The sequence below is a fragment of the Vicugna pacos genome, chromosome 6 (genome assembly GCF_048564905.1).
Source record: "Vicugna pacos chromosome 6, VicPac4, whole genome shotgun sequence".
In the NCBI taxonomy this organism is placed as follows: Eukaryota; Metazoa; Chordata; class Mammalia; order Artiodactyla; family Camelidae; genus Vicugna; species Vicugna pacos.
The window spans coordinates 56,339,340-56,357,802 of NC_132992.1; the positions used below are offsets into that span (position 1 = coordinate 56,339,340).

The following is an 18,463-nucleotide window of genomic DNA, read 5'->3' on the forward strand; positions in this document are numbered from 1 at the left end:
CATGCATGAGGTCCTGGGTTCAATCCCCAGTACCTCCATTAAAAATAAATGAAAAAATAAGCCTAATTACCGCCCCTCCTTAAAAAAAGAAAACCCAGGATGGATCATCACATTCACAAAGTGAGTGCATACCAACTGAATTTTCATCATCATCTAGGACGTGACTTCGCTGTCTAGGACGACCTGAAGCCAGCATGAGGTCATCATCATCTTCCTCATCGTTGATAATCCCTTTTGAAAAAGAGCGCATTTCGACTGCATTGTCATTTAGAAAATCACCAGCATTACTTCTATCATCTCCATCAAAAAGATCACTGTAATCCTTTTCCACTCTGCTAGATACCTTGAACAATTTAACACAAATTAAAAAGTATTAGTGAACTATTTAGATCAACTCAATAACTCAATAGGTAGTCTTTTAATATGCACCTATAAACTCTACTAAGTAAGCAAATATGCTGGTAAAAATAATTAGTAAATATACTTATGAGGATTGTACTTACATTTATGTAAGATCCAGTCCTTACTTTAAATGCCTTATAGTCTACAGGTAAGGTGGGAGTGTAAGACAGACATGTAAAGAATATATATATATATGTATATGTATATATATATATATACACCCAAATATGAAGCAAGATTTTATTCCTCACAAGTCTTCTCCATAAAAGAAGTCACCTATGAGTCCTTACAAAATCTCTCATTATAAGATATTCTCTCACTTTCCTCTATTTTGAATAAGACACTGCTTAGGTAAGATATGTTTGCTTTAAATGATCTCAGTGAAAGCTAATTTTTTGGAGGGTTGGTGTTTTTGTTTTGTTTTGTTTTTTGTTTTGATGCTTATAGAAGTAAATGGATAGAACCAATAGAAAAACAAAGGCAGCAAAGAAATTCAATATTAATCGATTCCTAGGAATGTGAACATACTGCTGCAGGTACTGAATGTCCCTATAAACAGTTTTTGAGATCACTTTAAAAAGGGAATAGTAAGCAGATACATTGTAAAGATCACAATATTCCTATAGGACGAATGAAAACTGCACAAGTGTTAAGGCAACAGAAACTTATAGTTGGATATAAAATTCTAATGAGAACATCATTAATGGAATCAAAAGGGACTATATCACAAATCTTTTAGATGGAAGTACAGATGATTGTGTTTGGAAAATTAACATTTAAAGAAACAAGAGAACAGAAAAAAATACTCCTAAATTCATATATTTAAACATATGATTTGAACAATTAAATTTATAAATAAATGCTATAAGAAGATATTTAACTATTCCATCCATAGTCCTAAAAGTTTACGTACTCAAGTTGGTGAAAAACTTTATTTTTGCACTTTCTTATTCAAAAATGAAGGTTTTGACCTTATCTTTTATGGTGAGGGCCATAAAGTATTAAAGGTGTTGTAACAGAAATAAGTACTGAGAAATAAGACTAAAAAGGAGAGACTGGAGAATTCTGGATAGAAGGGTTAAAGTTTTATAAGAGGTGACCTTTGAACTAAAAATTATTTCTCAATTTACTTTTTGTTTTTATCAATGTTATACGGGCATATGTAACACATGCAGTGTTATAAGGTTTATTATAAAAATGAAAACTCTCTGTACAGCCTCCAATTTACTTCTCTGCTTTCAATTGTTTCTTTTGATACTTTCCTCTATACTTTTAAATATTCTAGTCTTATTTTTTGATTTTTCAGTTTTAATTATTATCTATTTAACTGATGCTATTAACTTCCTTCTATTAGGGAAGATGAGGATTTGGTGCCATTTTTCAACCACCCTTACCCTCCTTGTATACATGCACATCATTCTCCTACCCTTGTCCTTGCAATATGGAAATATTTTTATTTTGGTTGGATCAATAATCAGTATTTAGGGGAGGAGGGTATAGTTCAGCGGGTAGAGTATGGGTATAGCTCAGTGGTAGAGTGGGTGCTTAGCATGCACAAGGTTCTGGGTTCAATCTCCAGTACCTCTACTAAAACAAAAACCAAAAACCAAAAACCCCCCAAAACCTAGTTACCTCTCACAAAAAACAAAAAATAATCAGTATTTTGATTTATTATGACCATGTAAGTGCTATTCGTGGCTGAATAAAAATTATAATAACATTTACAAAGTGTTGTGCTACAGACTGTTCTAACTCTTTATACACAATTCATTTAATTGTCCCAGTAACCCTAGGTGATAGGCATTAACCTTATCCATTGATTTACAGATGTAGTATATTATGATCATTTTCCCACAACGTTTTTTTTGTGGAGTTAAAAATCTCTCTGGAATCATGCTCCCTGACTTCAGACTATACTACAAAGTTACAGTCATCAGAACAGTATTGTACTGGCACAAAACCAGACACATATTAATTAAACAGGATAGGAAGTCCAGAAATAAGCTCACACACTTATGGTCAATTAATATATGACAAAGGAGGCAAGAATATACAGTGGGGAGAAAACAGTCTTTAATAAGTGATGCTGGGAAAACTGGAGAGCTACCCGTAAAAGACTGAAATTAGAACATTCTCTAACACCACATACAAAAATAAACTCAGAATGTATTAAAGATCTAAGTGTAAGACTTGAAATTTTAACTCCTAGAGGAAAATACAGGCAGAATACTCAGACATAAAATTGTAGCAAAATTTTTTTGGATCTGCCCCTAAGGCAAAGGAAACAAAAGCAAAAATAAACAAATGGGACCTGATTGAATTTAAGAGTTTTTGCACAGCAAAGGAAATCATCCACAAAATGAAAAGAAAACCTACTGAATGGGAGAAAATATTTGCAAATGGTATGACCGATAAGAGGTTAATATCTAAAATATATTAACAGCTAATACCACTTAATATCAAGAAAAAAAAAACAATTAAATATGGGCAGAAGCCCTGAAAAGACATTTTTCCAAAGAGGAAATGTACATGGCCCTTAGGCACATGAAAGGATGTTCAACACTGCTAATTATTAGAGAAAGGCAAATCAAAACCATAATGAGGTATCACCTCATACCTGTCAGAAGGGCTAGGATCAAAAAGCATACAAATAACAAATGTGGGCAAGGATGTGAGAAAAGGGAACCCTGGTATGCTGTTGGTGGGAATGTAAATTGGTGCAGACATTATAGAAAACAGTATGGAGGTTTCTCAAAAAACTAAAAATAAGAGTACCACATGACTCAGCAATTCTACTCCTGGGTATATATCCATAAAAAACAAAAACACTAATTCAAAAAGATTCATGCACCTCAATGTTCACAGCAGCATTATTTACCATTGCCAATTTATGGAAGCAACCTGTAAGTTCATCAACAGATGAATAGATAAAGAAGATGTATGTGTACATATGTACACACATACACATACACATACACACACACATACACAAAATGGAATACTACTTAGCCATAAGAATAAAATTTTGCCATTTGCAACGTGAATGGACCGGGGGTGTGTTATACTAAGTGAAATAAGTCAGACAAAGACAAATACTGTATGTTATCACTTATATCTAGAATCTAAAAAATACAACAAAAACTAGTGAAATAATAATAAAAGAAACAGACTCATGGATACAGAGAACAAACTAGTGGGGAGAGAGAAGGGGGGAAGGGCAATACAAGGACAGAGGATTAAGAGACACAAACTATCAGGTATAAAATAAGCTACAAGTATATACTGTACAACACAGGGAACATAGCCAATACTTTGTAACTTTAAGTAGAGTATAATCTTACAATATAGTGAATAACTATATTGTATCCCTGTAACTTATGTAATACTATACATCAACTATACTTGAAAAAAAAAAAAAAAACGCCTACCTGTTTTAGTCTTTTTTCTTAGATAGATTCCCCAGAGATGATCTTACACTCTCCTGCCTAAAAAGCGTTAAGACTGGCTGACAATGCTCTGGGAGCTAAGCATGAAAAGTGAGCTGGGAATATCAGCACTCAAATATATAACACTATCATTTAAGCCTTTTCAGTAAATATTCCCCCTCCACCCAGTGCCACTCAGTTGTACCCAGTGTCCCTGGAACAAAGACCTCAGTTTTACCTTATCTAGAGAAGAAATCTCCAGCATTCTGCCAAAATGTATACAGGGGTGAAGGAGGACAGTTACTTAGCTGTGCCCACCGATGTTAAGACTGGACAGATCTACTTGCTTATTAAATCAACCCTCCTGTTTTCAGTATCATTTTTAAGAAGTACCTAGTACTACCAAATTCTGACTCTTTGGGGATTCAGTTAGACAAGCTAGTGGCACCTTATCTTTCCCCCAGTGCAGTCTTAGGATTCAGCTTTTTGAGAAGCTAAGCTTAGTTTCTAACATTCTTCTATTTTCCAGCTTAAAAATTTTTTTTTACTATCATCATTTCAACTATCTTCTTTAACCTTATGAGATTATGCATTAAAAAAATTTCTCTCAGTATAGTTTTAGTTGGGCTTCCAGGTATGAGGAATTTGAGTAGAAATAAATGGGTGTATTAAGTCTGTGATCCTTAACTGGAAGTCTAAAACAACTTGAAATATGAGTGAATATATCTGCCAGGCAGGGAGAATAATGAGCAGAAAGCAATGAGGTATAAAACAAGGTGGCCCATTTAAAGCGGTTCAGTAAGGCTGGAGAGATAAGCATAAGATGTATATGATTAGCTGTAAAAGTTAAGGCTAATTCAGGACAGAAAAATTTTATAAGCTAAAGTAAGTTACACTTATAAACTCAAATTTTTATCTATAAAACATTTATTTAATTAAAAAATCCAAGAACACCAGGATACTAAAATAGTACTTCACAAAGGTATTCCTTGGAAAGCCACAGAATATTGATAGGCATTATATGGACAGAAAAAAGTTTCTTAGTAAAATATATTTGGGAAACATTAGGTTAAACAAGTTTAAACAATTTTCTTTATGATAGAGCACTACTGAGCATCTAATTACATAAATTATACTTTTCAAAGAAAGTAATATAGTTTGTGGTGTTTTCCAAATCCATATGACCACAGAAAGATTTTGAAGAAACTATTCTACCCTATTACTTATTACCTTACTGCTTGACATCTTTCCACTGGGGTCACAAACATTCTCCAGGAGTCCCAGATTTCCTTCTGCATCAGTATAAGCTATTTGACCACAAGTGGGATGCCATGACAGGCCACAGATTGCATAACCTTTCTCATTTTTCACCCTAAAAGTTAAAAAGTGAGTTCTTGAAACACTGACAAGAAAAACAGAAATTATACCTTTCTTTAGGTAAATTTTAGTTAGAAAACATTACATGGTTTTTGATAAACATAGGTGTATGTTTGCATTTTGACAATCTAATAACAGCAAATTTGAAATGTTTCATAATAAAACAAACCAAAATCTAATAGAAATAAGCAAAAAAGAGACAAAAGATACAATGAATCATACCTTTCCATGCAATCTTTGGTTTCCACATTCCAAACTATAATTAAACCATTAATACTTCCTGCGGCTAAATATTGCCCACAAGGAGACCAGGTTACTACATTCAGGGTCTAATAAAGAAAACAATTAACAAATAATAATTTTATGTAATTTGAAACTTAACACTCATTTTATTACCAAATTCAAATTTTTATAACCCATACTCATGCAATTTTTAATTACATCTGATATACAAATGGCAAGATAAAGTTTGCTTATTTTTTAACTTTTTTTCAATAATAATTCAGCAATCAAAATAATAGCAGCTATTACTCTGTATATCATAAGAAAATCAGACTAGCACAATTTTAAAAGCAAAATGTAAAAAATGCTATTATCCTGGAAAGAGAGAAAACACAAGGTATCCTCTTAGCACTCACAATCAAGATGTAGAGAACTAGGAAGTATTAAGTGAACCGTACTAAGCCATTGCCGACCTACTGGGATTCTGTTTCCTTAACTGCAAAATGGTGTGTATGAGAGAAGGAAGGGAGGAGGAGGGGAGAGAGAGAGAAAGAGAGAGAAAACAGACCAACAATATTTCCTGCTCTAAATTCCAGGGTCTGTGATCACAAGTCTCAATGGAACTAATTTAACAATAAAGGCTAATTACTGATAATGTGAGAATAATGTGTCCTATTACTATGCTAGGGTTAAATTTGCCTTCTTATAAACTAAAAGATTTTCTTATCAAATTTCACAAAGGAGGAAAGCCAGATAGAACCTAGCAAAGATTAATCTACTGTCTAGGTATTGGCTACCTGAAAAAAGGCTGAGGGGCGGAAGGTGGACACATGCATAACATTGGAGTTGTTCTCCAATGATACTTAACTGCAACTGTATTTAAGTAAAGTATGCATTAAATATTCCCATTAGAATGTAAATTGACGCAGCCACTATGGAAAACACTATGGAGGTTCCTTAAAAAACTAAAAATAGAACTACCATATGATTCAGCAATCCCACTCCAGGGCATACATCCGGAGAAACTCTAATTCAAAAAGACACATGTACCCCAGTGTTCACAGCAGCACTATTTATAATAGCCAAGACATGGAAACAACCTAAATGTCCACTGACAGGTGAATAGATAAAAAAGATTTGGTATGCGTGTACACACACACACACACGAATATTACTCAGCCATAAAAAAGAATGAAATGCCATTTGCAGCAACATGGATGGAACTAGAGATTATCATACTAAGTGAAAGAAGTCAGAGAAAGACAAATATCATATCATTTATAAGTGGAATCTTAAAAATGATACAAATGAACTTATTTACAAGACAGAAACACACTCACCAACATAGAAAACAAACTAATGGTTACCAAAGGGGAAAGGCAGAGGGTAGGGGTGAGAGGGATAAATTAGGAGTTTGGGATTAGCAGATACAAACTACTGTATATAAAATAGATAAACAACAATGACCTACTATATAGCACAGGGAACTATATTCAATATCTTGTAATAAACTACAATGGAAAAGAATATGAAAAAGAATATATTTATATATAATTTAATCACTTTGCTGTACAGCAGAAACTAACACAACATTGTAAATTAACTATACTTCAACTAAAAATATAAAAAAAAAATTCCCATTAGCCTACTCAAAATGTCACTTACAAAACTTACCTGAGAGATGAAATTATCTGAAAGATCAAATTGATTACTCCAAGTTTCCCTTCTATACAGCTTAACAGATTTCTCCACAGGAACTGCCAATAACTATTAGGAAAGAAAAAAGCTTTAAACAAAAGTTTAAATTAAATTTAAAAAGAAAGAGAACAAAGGCAGAAAATTGATTCAAACAAGACTACAAAACATAAAAGAAAATCTGTATTTTAATTGGCAACTAACAAAACTCAAAAAATTACTTAAAATTTTCTTAAGTAAAGAATGTGTGAGAATCACAGTACCGTTTGCACCAAAAAACAGAGCACTTGGAGTTACTAGTATTTTTAATACTACTTCTTAAGGAATATAAGCTCCTTGGATCTAAAAATTCATCTTATTTGCTGGAAAGAAAGAATAGAGCCAGAATACTTTGAATATTTCTTGAAGAAAAGGAAACTTATCTTCTCGTATAGTCTTCCAAAGAAACAGATTAGCAGAAAAAATAAAAATGGTGTAGTCTTTCCATGTTAAAAAAAGAAAAAAGAAAAAAAGGATTACTTATGAACAGTAAGACTACGTTTTAAAAAAATTTTTTAATTGTTTCATAAGCAAAGAAAAAATACACACTAGATTCCTGAACCATCACTTTAGTGCAGAATATACTCTTAAAAGTTTACATGACACAAAAGGGCATAGATTGAAAATAAAGTCTCCCTCCCATCTTTAACTCTACATTCCCAAAAGCAAAAAATACAAACATAGACTATACGAGAATGTATTTGTATATAGATACAAGTACACACACAATTAACAGTAGCATTCTATCTACTGTCTATACCTACTGCTCTATAGCTTGATGTTTTTAACATAACTAAAGATTATCCCATGTGAAGAAATACAGATATACCTCATTCTAACAGTTGCAGAGTATTCTACTTTCAGGAATAAATTCCACAACTTATTTAAGTTCTCCATTAATGAACATTTAGGATGTTTCTAATCTTTTGCTACTACAATGATACAATATTTGCATTATACATACTCTGTAGCACATACGTGAAAACATGCTTATAGGATATATGCCTAGCACTAGTACTGTTGGTCATTCATGCTGATAAAAACTGCCACACTTTCTTCCACACAGTATATAATCAAACTTATGGTGTTTGACCATCTGACAAATGAAAAATGCCCTATCATAGTTTCAATTTGTATTTCTTTTAGTATGAAAGGTTGCATGTATTTTCATATGTTAAAAGCAATCTGTGTATCTTTTTCTGTACACTATCTGCACATGTTCTTGTTCATCTTTCTATTGGAATCATGTTGATTTATAAGAACTCTCTGTATATTAAGGAAATTAGTTCTTTGTCATATTGTTTCAAAATTTTCCCCAGGTTAACATTTGTTCTTTGACCTTGAAATATTGCATATTTATTTTTTTACTTTTTATATTGTTCAACTTATTAATCTTTCCTGAAAATTTTCACATATACAGAAAAGTTGAAAAAAAATACAGTAAATACCTATATAGACATTCACTATGTGGTGGAACGCCTCCAAGATAGTTCTCAGTAATTCTCACCTCCTGGTATTCATGCCCTTTGCAAATGTATTCTTTACTAAATCTCCATTTCTCCCTTTATCATACGTGAAATTTCTGTATACGTATTTCTGTTTTATAGATACCTGTTTACTCATGAATTAGCAACAAATTTTAATTCTCAGTTATAACTGATTGAATCAGACTTCATCATTTTTCTTTTTCAAGACTTTTAGATTTATTTTTGGCTCTAGAATCAGTTCTGTTTGGTTCCTCCAAACATCTTCTGATATTTTATATTTGAATGTTCTCAAAACTATAGACAATTTAGGGAAGAGGTGACATCTTTATACCAAATTTCTAAAAATGGGATGTATTTTTCTATATATTTTTCTAAATGTTGCCATTTGCAACAACATGGATGAAACTGAAGGTTATTATACTTAATGAAATAAGTCACAGACAGAAAGATAAATATTGTGTGTTATTACTTACATGTGGAATCTAAAAAATAAAAGTAAACAAATAAAACGAATAAATATAACAAAACAGAAACAGACTCACAGATACATAGAACAAACTAGTGGTAACCAGTAAGGAGAAGGAAGAAGGGAGGGAAAAAAATAGAGGTTAGGGATTAAGATGTACAGACTATTATGTATAAAATAACTATGCTACAAGGATATATTGTACAGCACAGGAACATAGCCAATATTTTATAATAACTGTAAGTGGAGTACAATCCTTAAAAATTTTGAATCACTATATTGTACACCTGAAACTAATATAATATTGTACATTAACTATATCTCAATAAAAATTAAATAAATAAATCCCTTTTTAAAAAAGAATGGGATATATTTTTTCTATTTAAGTCTTCTTTTACTCTTTTTGGTAGCATGTTTAAGTTTTCTTTATATAGCTCTTTCACATTTTTTGGTACATTTATTCCTAGTTTATCTTTGTTGATTTCACAGTAAGTGCATTTTTTCCTCCCATTATATTTTCTAAATGGTTATTGTTTGTATATAGGACTGTTATTGGTTTTGTATATTAATTTTGCTTCCAACTACCTTACTGCATTTTCTTATTAGTAATATTTTCCCCCAGTTGATTTTCTTGAGATTTCCTTATATACAAGCATTTCATTTGCAAATAATGAACATTCTCCTTTCTCCTTTCAAACCTCTCGTGTCTTTCTATTGTCTGATTATATCAGCGAGCATCTCCAAGACATTAAACCTAGTAGGAAGAGTTGGCTTAACAAGACTATTTCCCAAGTTGTTACATTAAACATGAACGTAAAGAAGAATATAAAATCAACTCATTCACGCAAAATACACTCTTCAAAAAAGAATCTTTAAAAAGTTTAAATGTTTCTTAAAGCATTTCAATATTAATTAATTGGCTTGGAGCTCTAAAATTTACAATGTAATAAAATAGTTACAATTCAAAAAATTATTCTTACATTCAAAGATGACAAGGACTGGAACAAATAATTAAAACAAAGGTTGAAAAATAAGGCTTACTCACCTTTCCACTTCTTGGCTGCCAGGCAAGTCTGCAGATTGATTCTGCATTTATCACATCGTTGCATTTTTGTAGCAGTGGCCAACTAACAGCACATGTCTCATTTTTTTAAAAAAGAACAAGAAAATGTATTTCCCTTTATGAAAATTCTCCCCAAAAGACAAGCAGCACTGAATACATTTAATAAGTGGTTTCTTCAAACTGACTCATATAGCTCAGAAAAAAGCAACTTAATTCACTTTAATCTAATTATGATAATAAATTTGACTTACCTAAATTACTTTATAACTTTCAGAGTTACAGAGCACAAGTCTTAAACAATTATTTCAAATAAGAGTTTTTCCTATATAGAATAAGCAAATAATATACTAACTGAATAAACATATATAAACAAATTTAAAAAATCCCAATATGTTACAATCTTAAAGTACCTATGAAAATGAACTTGAGAGATCTACTAAAATGTTAAGGTGTAAAAGTTAAACCTTTTAAATAGTTCAAATGTAAGGGAAGGAATTGTGGCTACTAGCTGAGGCTTTCTGAGGGGGATGTTTTTCTCATCAGCCACGTCATCCCTAGAAATGTCAAGCCTTCTCCAATTGATTGCCTCAGGAAGAATTAATTGTTCCCTCTGCCAATTCAGAAAGCATTTTCTTCATACCTCCTTTAAAAGTATTTTCAGGCTGGGTTAGAATAACATATGTGACTCTCCAAATCAAGTGTGGCCCATGCCTTATTTTTTATCCCCAACATCTAGGGCCCAACAAATAGTAATTAGTTTGTAAATGTATAATGATTGGATTTCCCTCACTGACTTATAAAACCTAAAAATGAAATACAAATCTATAATTTCCTTTGTGATTGGGTACAAAATCAATCAACTAGTCTTCAACACATTTACTTTTGCACTAGATTATTGTGAATTTGATCATAAAAACAGTACTTAATGCTACTCAAAAGAAATAGACTATGAAGAAAAAGAATTATTTAGTCCAATATGTAGCACCTAATATATGATGGAAGTGAGTAAAAAGTTTTCAATTCAAATTGATGAGTTTACCTGATCTGAAATTTGCCACACTTTGACAGATCCATCACAACTAGCTGATGCCTGCAGGAATAAAACAACAGATTTCTCTATAGTTACAGCCATAATACTACATGGAAACTGGTTCAACTGGTAAATCAAAGAGCCTTTTATCAACTGTGTGAAATTTTCTGTTAATTCTCTTACAGTTTCAACATATTCACAAAAAATGAAAAAAGAGAGGGGGAAAAACGATTACCAGAAAGATGTCCTTAGGATCAAAGGAAAGACTTAAAACAGGGGCATCATGTCCTCGAAACATTTTCTGTTGGCTGCAATCCATCACATCCACAACTTTGACTAGAAAATCACTAAGAACACGAAGAGTAATGTACATCAATAAATGCTAATACAAAAGCCTCTCAAAGCTATGACCCAAATATTTCAAAATCATAAGAGTAAATGCTATAATTTCTTTACAGCAACTTGTGAAATTTGGCCCTCAAATTTAATAACTTACCCTTCAGTTTTGCTCTATAAAAATGCTAAAAACATAATTCAATAGTTCTCATATGTTAAAATACAAATACTTCTAGGAAGTGACTTCCTTAGTTACACCTTAATCTTCTATTATTTACTAATCTAATTACAGTCACAACCATTTTTAAAAGCACTATGTCTTTTATTCCAACTTAGCAACTCACCAAGTATTACCTTTTTCCCCCATGACAAAGCATCAAGAGAAACAACAAAAATCCTAATTGTACAGTCTTGGCTCTACCTAAAATGATTTTTAAAATTTATTCAGCTATCATCTTTCCCCAGTCTTTTCCAGCATTTACTAAACAGGCTGTTGGCAAAGCAACACACCTCAATTTATAAAGAAGCACGAGTTTGTAACCAAAAATCTTTACCAGAAAAAAAACCTAAACATAAAAACTAAATAATAACAAAAAGAAGAAACAGAGTCCTGAAAACGTTACTATGAATCCAATGAATGAGGCCATTCTATTTTAACACTATTTCCTTTTCTGATATCAAAGAGCCTTACCTAGATCCAGCAGCAATTTTTGTACCATCCCCATTAAAGATCACATGGTTTGCATTTGTGGTGAAGCGAGTCAAGATACCATCTGGAACTCCTTCAGGAAATGTGTGCACCTGAATAGTATTGTTAGATACTGCAGTAACCAATTTCCCATTCTGAAAGAAAAATAAAAAGAAACATTGGCAAAAAAAATAATAATAATAATAAAATAAAATCAATTGGGAGTCTCTCCATAGTTAAAAATCCCATAAAAATTTTCTAAAAATTTGTAACAGTAGTTCATGTCAAGAGAAAAACTGTCACTCAGTGCACAACTTTCCTGAAATGACTACTAGCAAGACAAATTTATTTACTTCTTTTATAAAATTTAATTCTCCCTTCATCAGCCGAACTTTTAATTTTCGATTTTTCTAGTATTTCTGGCAAGAAAAATACTTAAGTAGTATTTTTATGGATTCCCAAATGTCATAAAAAAGGAGACAAAGGACAGCTTTTCAGAAAAAACATAACTAGTCTCATTGAGGGAAGAGCACAATTTGGCCACACTATTAGTGTTGCCCTACGTTTCCACAAAAAAATCATTAAATGTCTTTCTGGAGTAGGGTTAAGTCTAAATGCAGAATCCATGGCTCCTTTTTAAAAACACCAAATAAATAGAAAGTTTTAGAATCTGAAAATGATGTGCAGACACCGTTGTTTTGCAGAGCTTTTCACAAAGAATCATTAAAGTCAAGGATCTGCCCTAGCACCTTAATTTTATTGTTTATCCAGGAGGTATTAAGTCCTGACAGACTAAATCATAGTCTACCAACTTGATACACAATTTGATAAATCATATGATCAGTTTGTTAATTTAGATTAAATGATAACTGCTAAAAAGAAACAAACTGCTCAAGTTTGTTAATGAACACACTTTATCCTATAGCAACAGGTCCTAGCCATATTTGCACACTTAGTACCCTCAGCCCATCTACAACATCTGCTCCTATTCTAAAGGGAAAAGAACTTGGTAATACAATGACATGCTACCATACGCTAAAATCCAGGGAGATGTATACATCTGTTCAGATAACAATACAGTTGATTCAAATTTGAACTGTGATATAAACTTACCTCCAAATTCAATTATTGGAAAACTGGTGAAAAATACTATTTATGCCTGCATTGCAACTACTGTATGTAATTAAACAATCCACAGTAAACTAAACTCATAATGAAGCTAAGCTACCAACAATTTAAATGTGAAAACAAGAAGAGAATCAACAAAAAAACTATAACCAACTCAAGACAACACTGATGATGCTAAGAGTTCTTTGGCAAAACTGCAGAAACACCGAACTATTTACGTATGTGCATAGAAAAGAATTTTACACCCCAGCTGTGTTTTACTTGGCAGATTCCTTAGCAGAATATTGACTAAGCATCTTCAGTTAACTCTAGTAAAGAATCTTGGTAATTCTTTAATAAAATGTTAACTAGCCCTTTATTCATGTAAAAATGTAAAAATATATAACTGCACTAATTCACCTGGGAGACTTAAAGACCTTGCTTTGAAGTCATTTTCCAACAAATCTACAAAGAAATCAAATCACTATCGGTATACCATGCCAACTAGGAAACATTTTTAAAAAAGAAATCATCCAAAGGATCAGGGCTGTGGTTCAGAACTGGTCAGACTACTCTTCTCCCTGGTGGGTTGGGAGCAATGGAACCCAACACAAGATGACTTGGGCTCCAGCCCACCGTACTCCTTACTATGTTGTTTGACTTTCTTCTGAGCTTTGATTTTCCCAAGAATAAAATGGAGAGAATTTCATGTACTCCTCCTTATCTTTGTTAAAAGTCCCTGACAATGTAAAATACCATGCAAGCCTCAACTATTACTATCCAGCAATATGTCAATACATCCCAATCTCACTATTTTGGAGGGTGATTTTTTTTCTGCTTTGTTCTCAAATAAAGCATCTAATTGTACTTTCCTATACTGCTGAATCCAAAAACATAAAGTACATGTTTACAAGCAATTATGCTTTAAATGAAATACACTGTCAAATTATCAACTTTGCATGGCTATTTGGTAATGTCATTTCATTGAAGTACCGTAAACTCCATTCTTAAAGCCAAAGAAAGCATTTTAGCGCTGATCATGGATTTGCAGTGGGTTGAATAGTAGCCCCCAAAAGGCATGTGTAAATCTTAAGCCAAGGTACGTGTGAATGTGACCTTTTTCAAAAATAACGTCTTTGCTGATGTGGTAAGTTAAGAATCTAAATCCAATAACTGGTGTCCTTACAAGAAAAAGGAGAGGGAAATTGAGATGCAAAGACACAAAGGTGATGTAAAAATGGAGGCAGAGATAAGGGTGATGTTTCTCCAAGACAAGGAACAACGAGGATTACTGGAGACCATCAGAAGCTAGGAGAACGGCATGGAACAGATTCTCCCCCAGAGACTCAGGAGTTAACCTTGCCAGGAGACAGGAGGGAAGGGGACAGGGGCAGAGCCATTAAAGGAATGACACAGCAATTGAAGATGCGACTGCCAGTAGACCTTGAGGCCCAAGACAGCAGGAGATTTGACTTCCAGTAGATCATGAGCTTCCTCATACACTCACTGTAATACATTAGCATGCTAAATGACACATCCACAGGTGCCAAGACAATTTCAAGGCTCACCATAAAAGGTCAAAATGTGGGTGGTAGCTCAATTCCTGGAAATTCTCGCCCCTTCCCCAAAGTAGTTGGAGTAATCCTCCTACTTGTTAGCACATGAAATTACTGAGCCCATAAAAACTAACCATCCGCCACAACCTGTGGCTGACCTCACTTTCCTATAGGACCCCATGATCTGAGGCTGCCTCTCGCCTCTCTAGATTATCTGCATTCTGCCTATGGAATGTGTATCTCCTAAGCCTCTCACTCTTTCTTACCTTGTGAGACTAGCCCACACTGTCTACGGAGTGTGTGTCTACTTTTACTTTAACTACCCTCACACCTCCTTGCCAATCTCATTTTGCTAGATGATCCTGTGCTCTGGGGCTGCCTCTTACCTCTCAAGATGACCTGCATTCTGCCTATGGAATGTGTATCTCTTAAGCCTCTCTTGCTCTCTCTCACCTGCACTCTCTCTCTGGTGTGTGTATCTACTTTTACTCTAAACGAAATACCCACCATGCCTCGTGGCCTCTCTGGCTTTCTAAGATGGCCTACACCCTGTGTACGAAGTGTGCATCTCTCTGAACAAATCTACTTTTACTCAGCTGTGGCTTGCTCTTGAATTCTTTCCTGCAAGAAGACAGGGACACTCACTTGGCAGGGCACATCCCAGAGGGAGGCACCCAAAACCTGGGACACCACCATCTTCTTGCACCCCATTTTCCAGTGTCAGCCAATACCTAGATTTCAGACCTCCTGTCTTTTAAACTGTGATATAATAATTTTCTGTTGTTTTAAGCCACCAAATTTGTGACAATTTGTTACCATAGCCTTAGGAAACTACTATAAAACCACTTTCATTTTTTCTTTCACAGTCTTTGTCATACACAAAAGCAGTATATACTTACTGTAGGAAAAAAAATAACAATGTGAAAGTGTCCTGAGCAGAGAATGAGTTTCCCTACTCTTGCTAGGTAACTTCCATTAACATTTTGGGGTTGAGTCTTTTTAACTTTCTTCTATATATACAGAAATTGCAAATATATGTGTACCTATACCCTTTAACAAACATAAGACTATACTATAACAGATTGTTCTGTAACTCTACTTTTTAATTTTTTCAATTAACTGTAATCATCTTTTCAAATGAAGATGTGTAGCACTCCCCCATTTTTTAAATGGCTGCATCATATTACACTATATGACTACCAAAATTTATAAAATGAATTCTCTATTCAACTCAGTTCAATTGTTTCTAATTTCTATTATAGACAGTGGTTTTACTAATATCCTTGTCTGCACAAATGAAAACACATATTTCCTTAAGGTAAACAGCCAGAAATGACTATGTGTTAGCATATGAAATTCTAGTTGTGACACACAGTATCAATTTACCCCAGAAAAGTTTGATGAACTATATTTCCAGCAACTGTTGTATGATTACACTGTGAAACAGAAATACACTGGTCTCAGACCTCATTTCCTGGCACAGAGCTCCTATATAACTCTTGTAATGTCCTAAGTGATAAGAGCACTAGTAGCATCTTTTGTTCTAATATTCGGTCTTTGACTCTGATTCCTGACACAAAGCTCCTAAATCCCTTGGAACTTCCTGGGTGATAGGGGTATCTTTTGTTCTAATGAGGTGCATCTTGGTGGGCTCCTGGATAGCTTCAGGATGGGGGCTGGTCACCAGAAAGATCAAATCATGATTAGAAGCTTAGAACTTTCAGTCTCACCCACCCCCATCATCCAGGAAGGGGAGAGGGTTGGAAACGGAGTTAATAATCAATCATGCCCATGTGATTAAGCCTCCATAATAATTCTAATAGTATGGGGTTCAAGTAGCTTCTAGGTTGGTGGCCCATCCCAACTCCAGAGGGAAAGAAGACCCTTCCAGACTTCACCCCATGTATCTCTTCATCTGCCTATTCCTTCGTATCCTTTATTTATCCTTTATTATACAATACACTGAAAAACATATTTCCTTGAGTTCTGTGAAATGTTCTAGCAAATGAACTTAGCCAAGAAGGGGGTCACGGGAATCCCCATCTGTAGCCAAGCTGGAAAGAAGTTGTGGGTAATCTGGGGACCTCCTACTTGCAACTGGTGCCTGAAGTGGGAAACAGTCTAGTGGAACTGAGACCTTAACCTGCGGGGTCTGCGTTAACTCCAGTTAATGTCAGAATTGAATTGAATAGTAGGACACCCAGCTGGTGGTGCAGAGAATTGCTTGGTGCGCCAAAAAAACACACACCTGGTGTCAGAAGTGTTGTGAGTATGGCAGTAGTATGAGAGTAAAGGAGAAACACAGGAGGAGAGTGTCTCCTTTACAAATATGTACTTCTCCAAGCCCTCACTATTACCAGGATTAGCAATATTTTTCATTATTGCCAATCTCCAATTGTTTAATTTGCATTTCTTTGCTTACTAGTGAGATTTAGCTCATATTTAACGTACATTGGTCATTTATATTTTTTCTTGTGGGGCTACACTTTCCATTATATGACCATTTTAAAAAGAATATCTGAAGTATCTAAAGACCATCTCATCCACCTTAATGAATCTGAGTTTGGAGAAAACATGAATTCTGTAGAGATTTTTTTCTATCCAAATACAATACACTCAATTTAAAATTTACCACAAATAAAAAGCTTAATGGTTTTTAGGTACTCAGTTTATGAAGTCCTTCTGAAAACAGGTCTCTATTCTCCAAGTAACCTACATCTTATTCCCATATTTACCTTACATAAAACTTTAGACATTCGAAATATGTATATAGCTTTCTGAAAAAGTTAATGAAACAGTCCTATTTTCTAGTACAATCCCTCAAGTTATCTGAATTAATGAGCTGAAGATCTAAAATGCAGTTTTCTCTCAAAAGGAAAAAACAGAATATTTAAACCTCTTTCTTAAAAGATGAAGTACGAAGATAAAGTATAATTTCTTGCATATATCTTAATTGGCTCACCATTACTATTCATCAATCACCTTTAATAAACCATTCAGATTTTACCTGTAAAATTTTGGGGCAAGTTATGGCATTATTATACACACACTTTTAAATATTATTATTTCATAAGAGAAACAAAAAGGTACATCTATATTCAAAACTTCTACAAAAATTTTTATCCAAACATAAAACATCACATGTCAGTATCATTTCATATCAGTTTCTGTAATTGTTTTAATACCTTCAAAGCACATGAATATGCCTTTTCTCCAACATTAATGGACTTAGGATCATCGTCATCCAAGTCTTCCCAAATCCTCACATCACCATCACTTCCACAAGTCACAATACAACTGTGAAGGAAACATACTCATTAAAAAGTCACCCAATTCTCTGACATAAATCTTAGCAATGTTCTCCTAGGGCAGTCGACCCAGGCAATAGAAATAAAAGCAAAAATAAACAAATGAGACCTAATTAAACTTATAAGCTTTAGCACAGCAAAGGAAACCATAAGCAAAACAAGACAACCTACAAAATGGGAAAAAATATTTCCAAATGATACGACTGACAAAAGCTTAATTTCTTGAATATATAAACAGCTCATACAACTTAATAACAACAAC

The 18,463-nt window shown here is 33.6% G+C and overlaps 1 protein-coding gene across 2 annotated transcripts in view; it reads right to left on the bottom strand.

The window, feature by feature from the left end:
* Window positions 1-18,463, bottom strand: part of WDHD1 (WD repeat and HMG-box DNA binding protein 1) — a 57,396-nt gene that overhangs the window by 30,571 nt on the left and 8,362 nt on the right. For both annotated transcript variants that reach the window (XM_072963068.1, XM_006199759.4), the window contains exons 3-11: window positions 18,079-18,190; window positions 12,234-12,385; window positions 11,442-11,553; window positions 11,216-11,266; window positions 10,159-10,254; window positions 7,101-7,193; window positions 5,427-5,533; window positions 5,058-5,199; window positions 133-343 (exon numbers count right to left, since the gene is read on the bottom strand). In XM_072963068.1, the coding sequence (XP_072819169.1) occupies window positions 133-343; window positions 5,058-5,199; window positions 5,427-5,533; window positions 7,101-7,193; window positions 10,159-10,254; window positions 11,216-11,266; window positions 11,442-11,553; window positions 12,234-12,385; window positions 18,079-18,190 (1,076 nt within the window). The remainder of the gene's footprint in view (window positions 1-132; window positions 344-5,057; window positions 5,200-5,426; window positions 5,534-7,100; window positions 7,194-10,158; window positions 10,255-11,215; window positions 11,267-11,441; window positions 11,554-12,233; window positions 12,386-18,078; window positions 18,191-18,463) is intronic.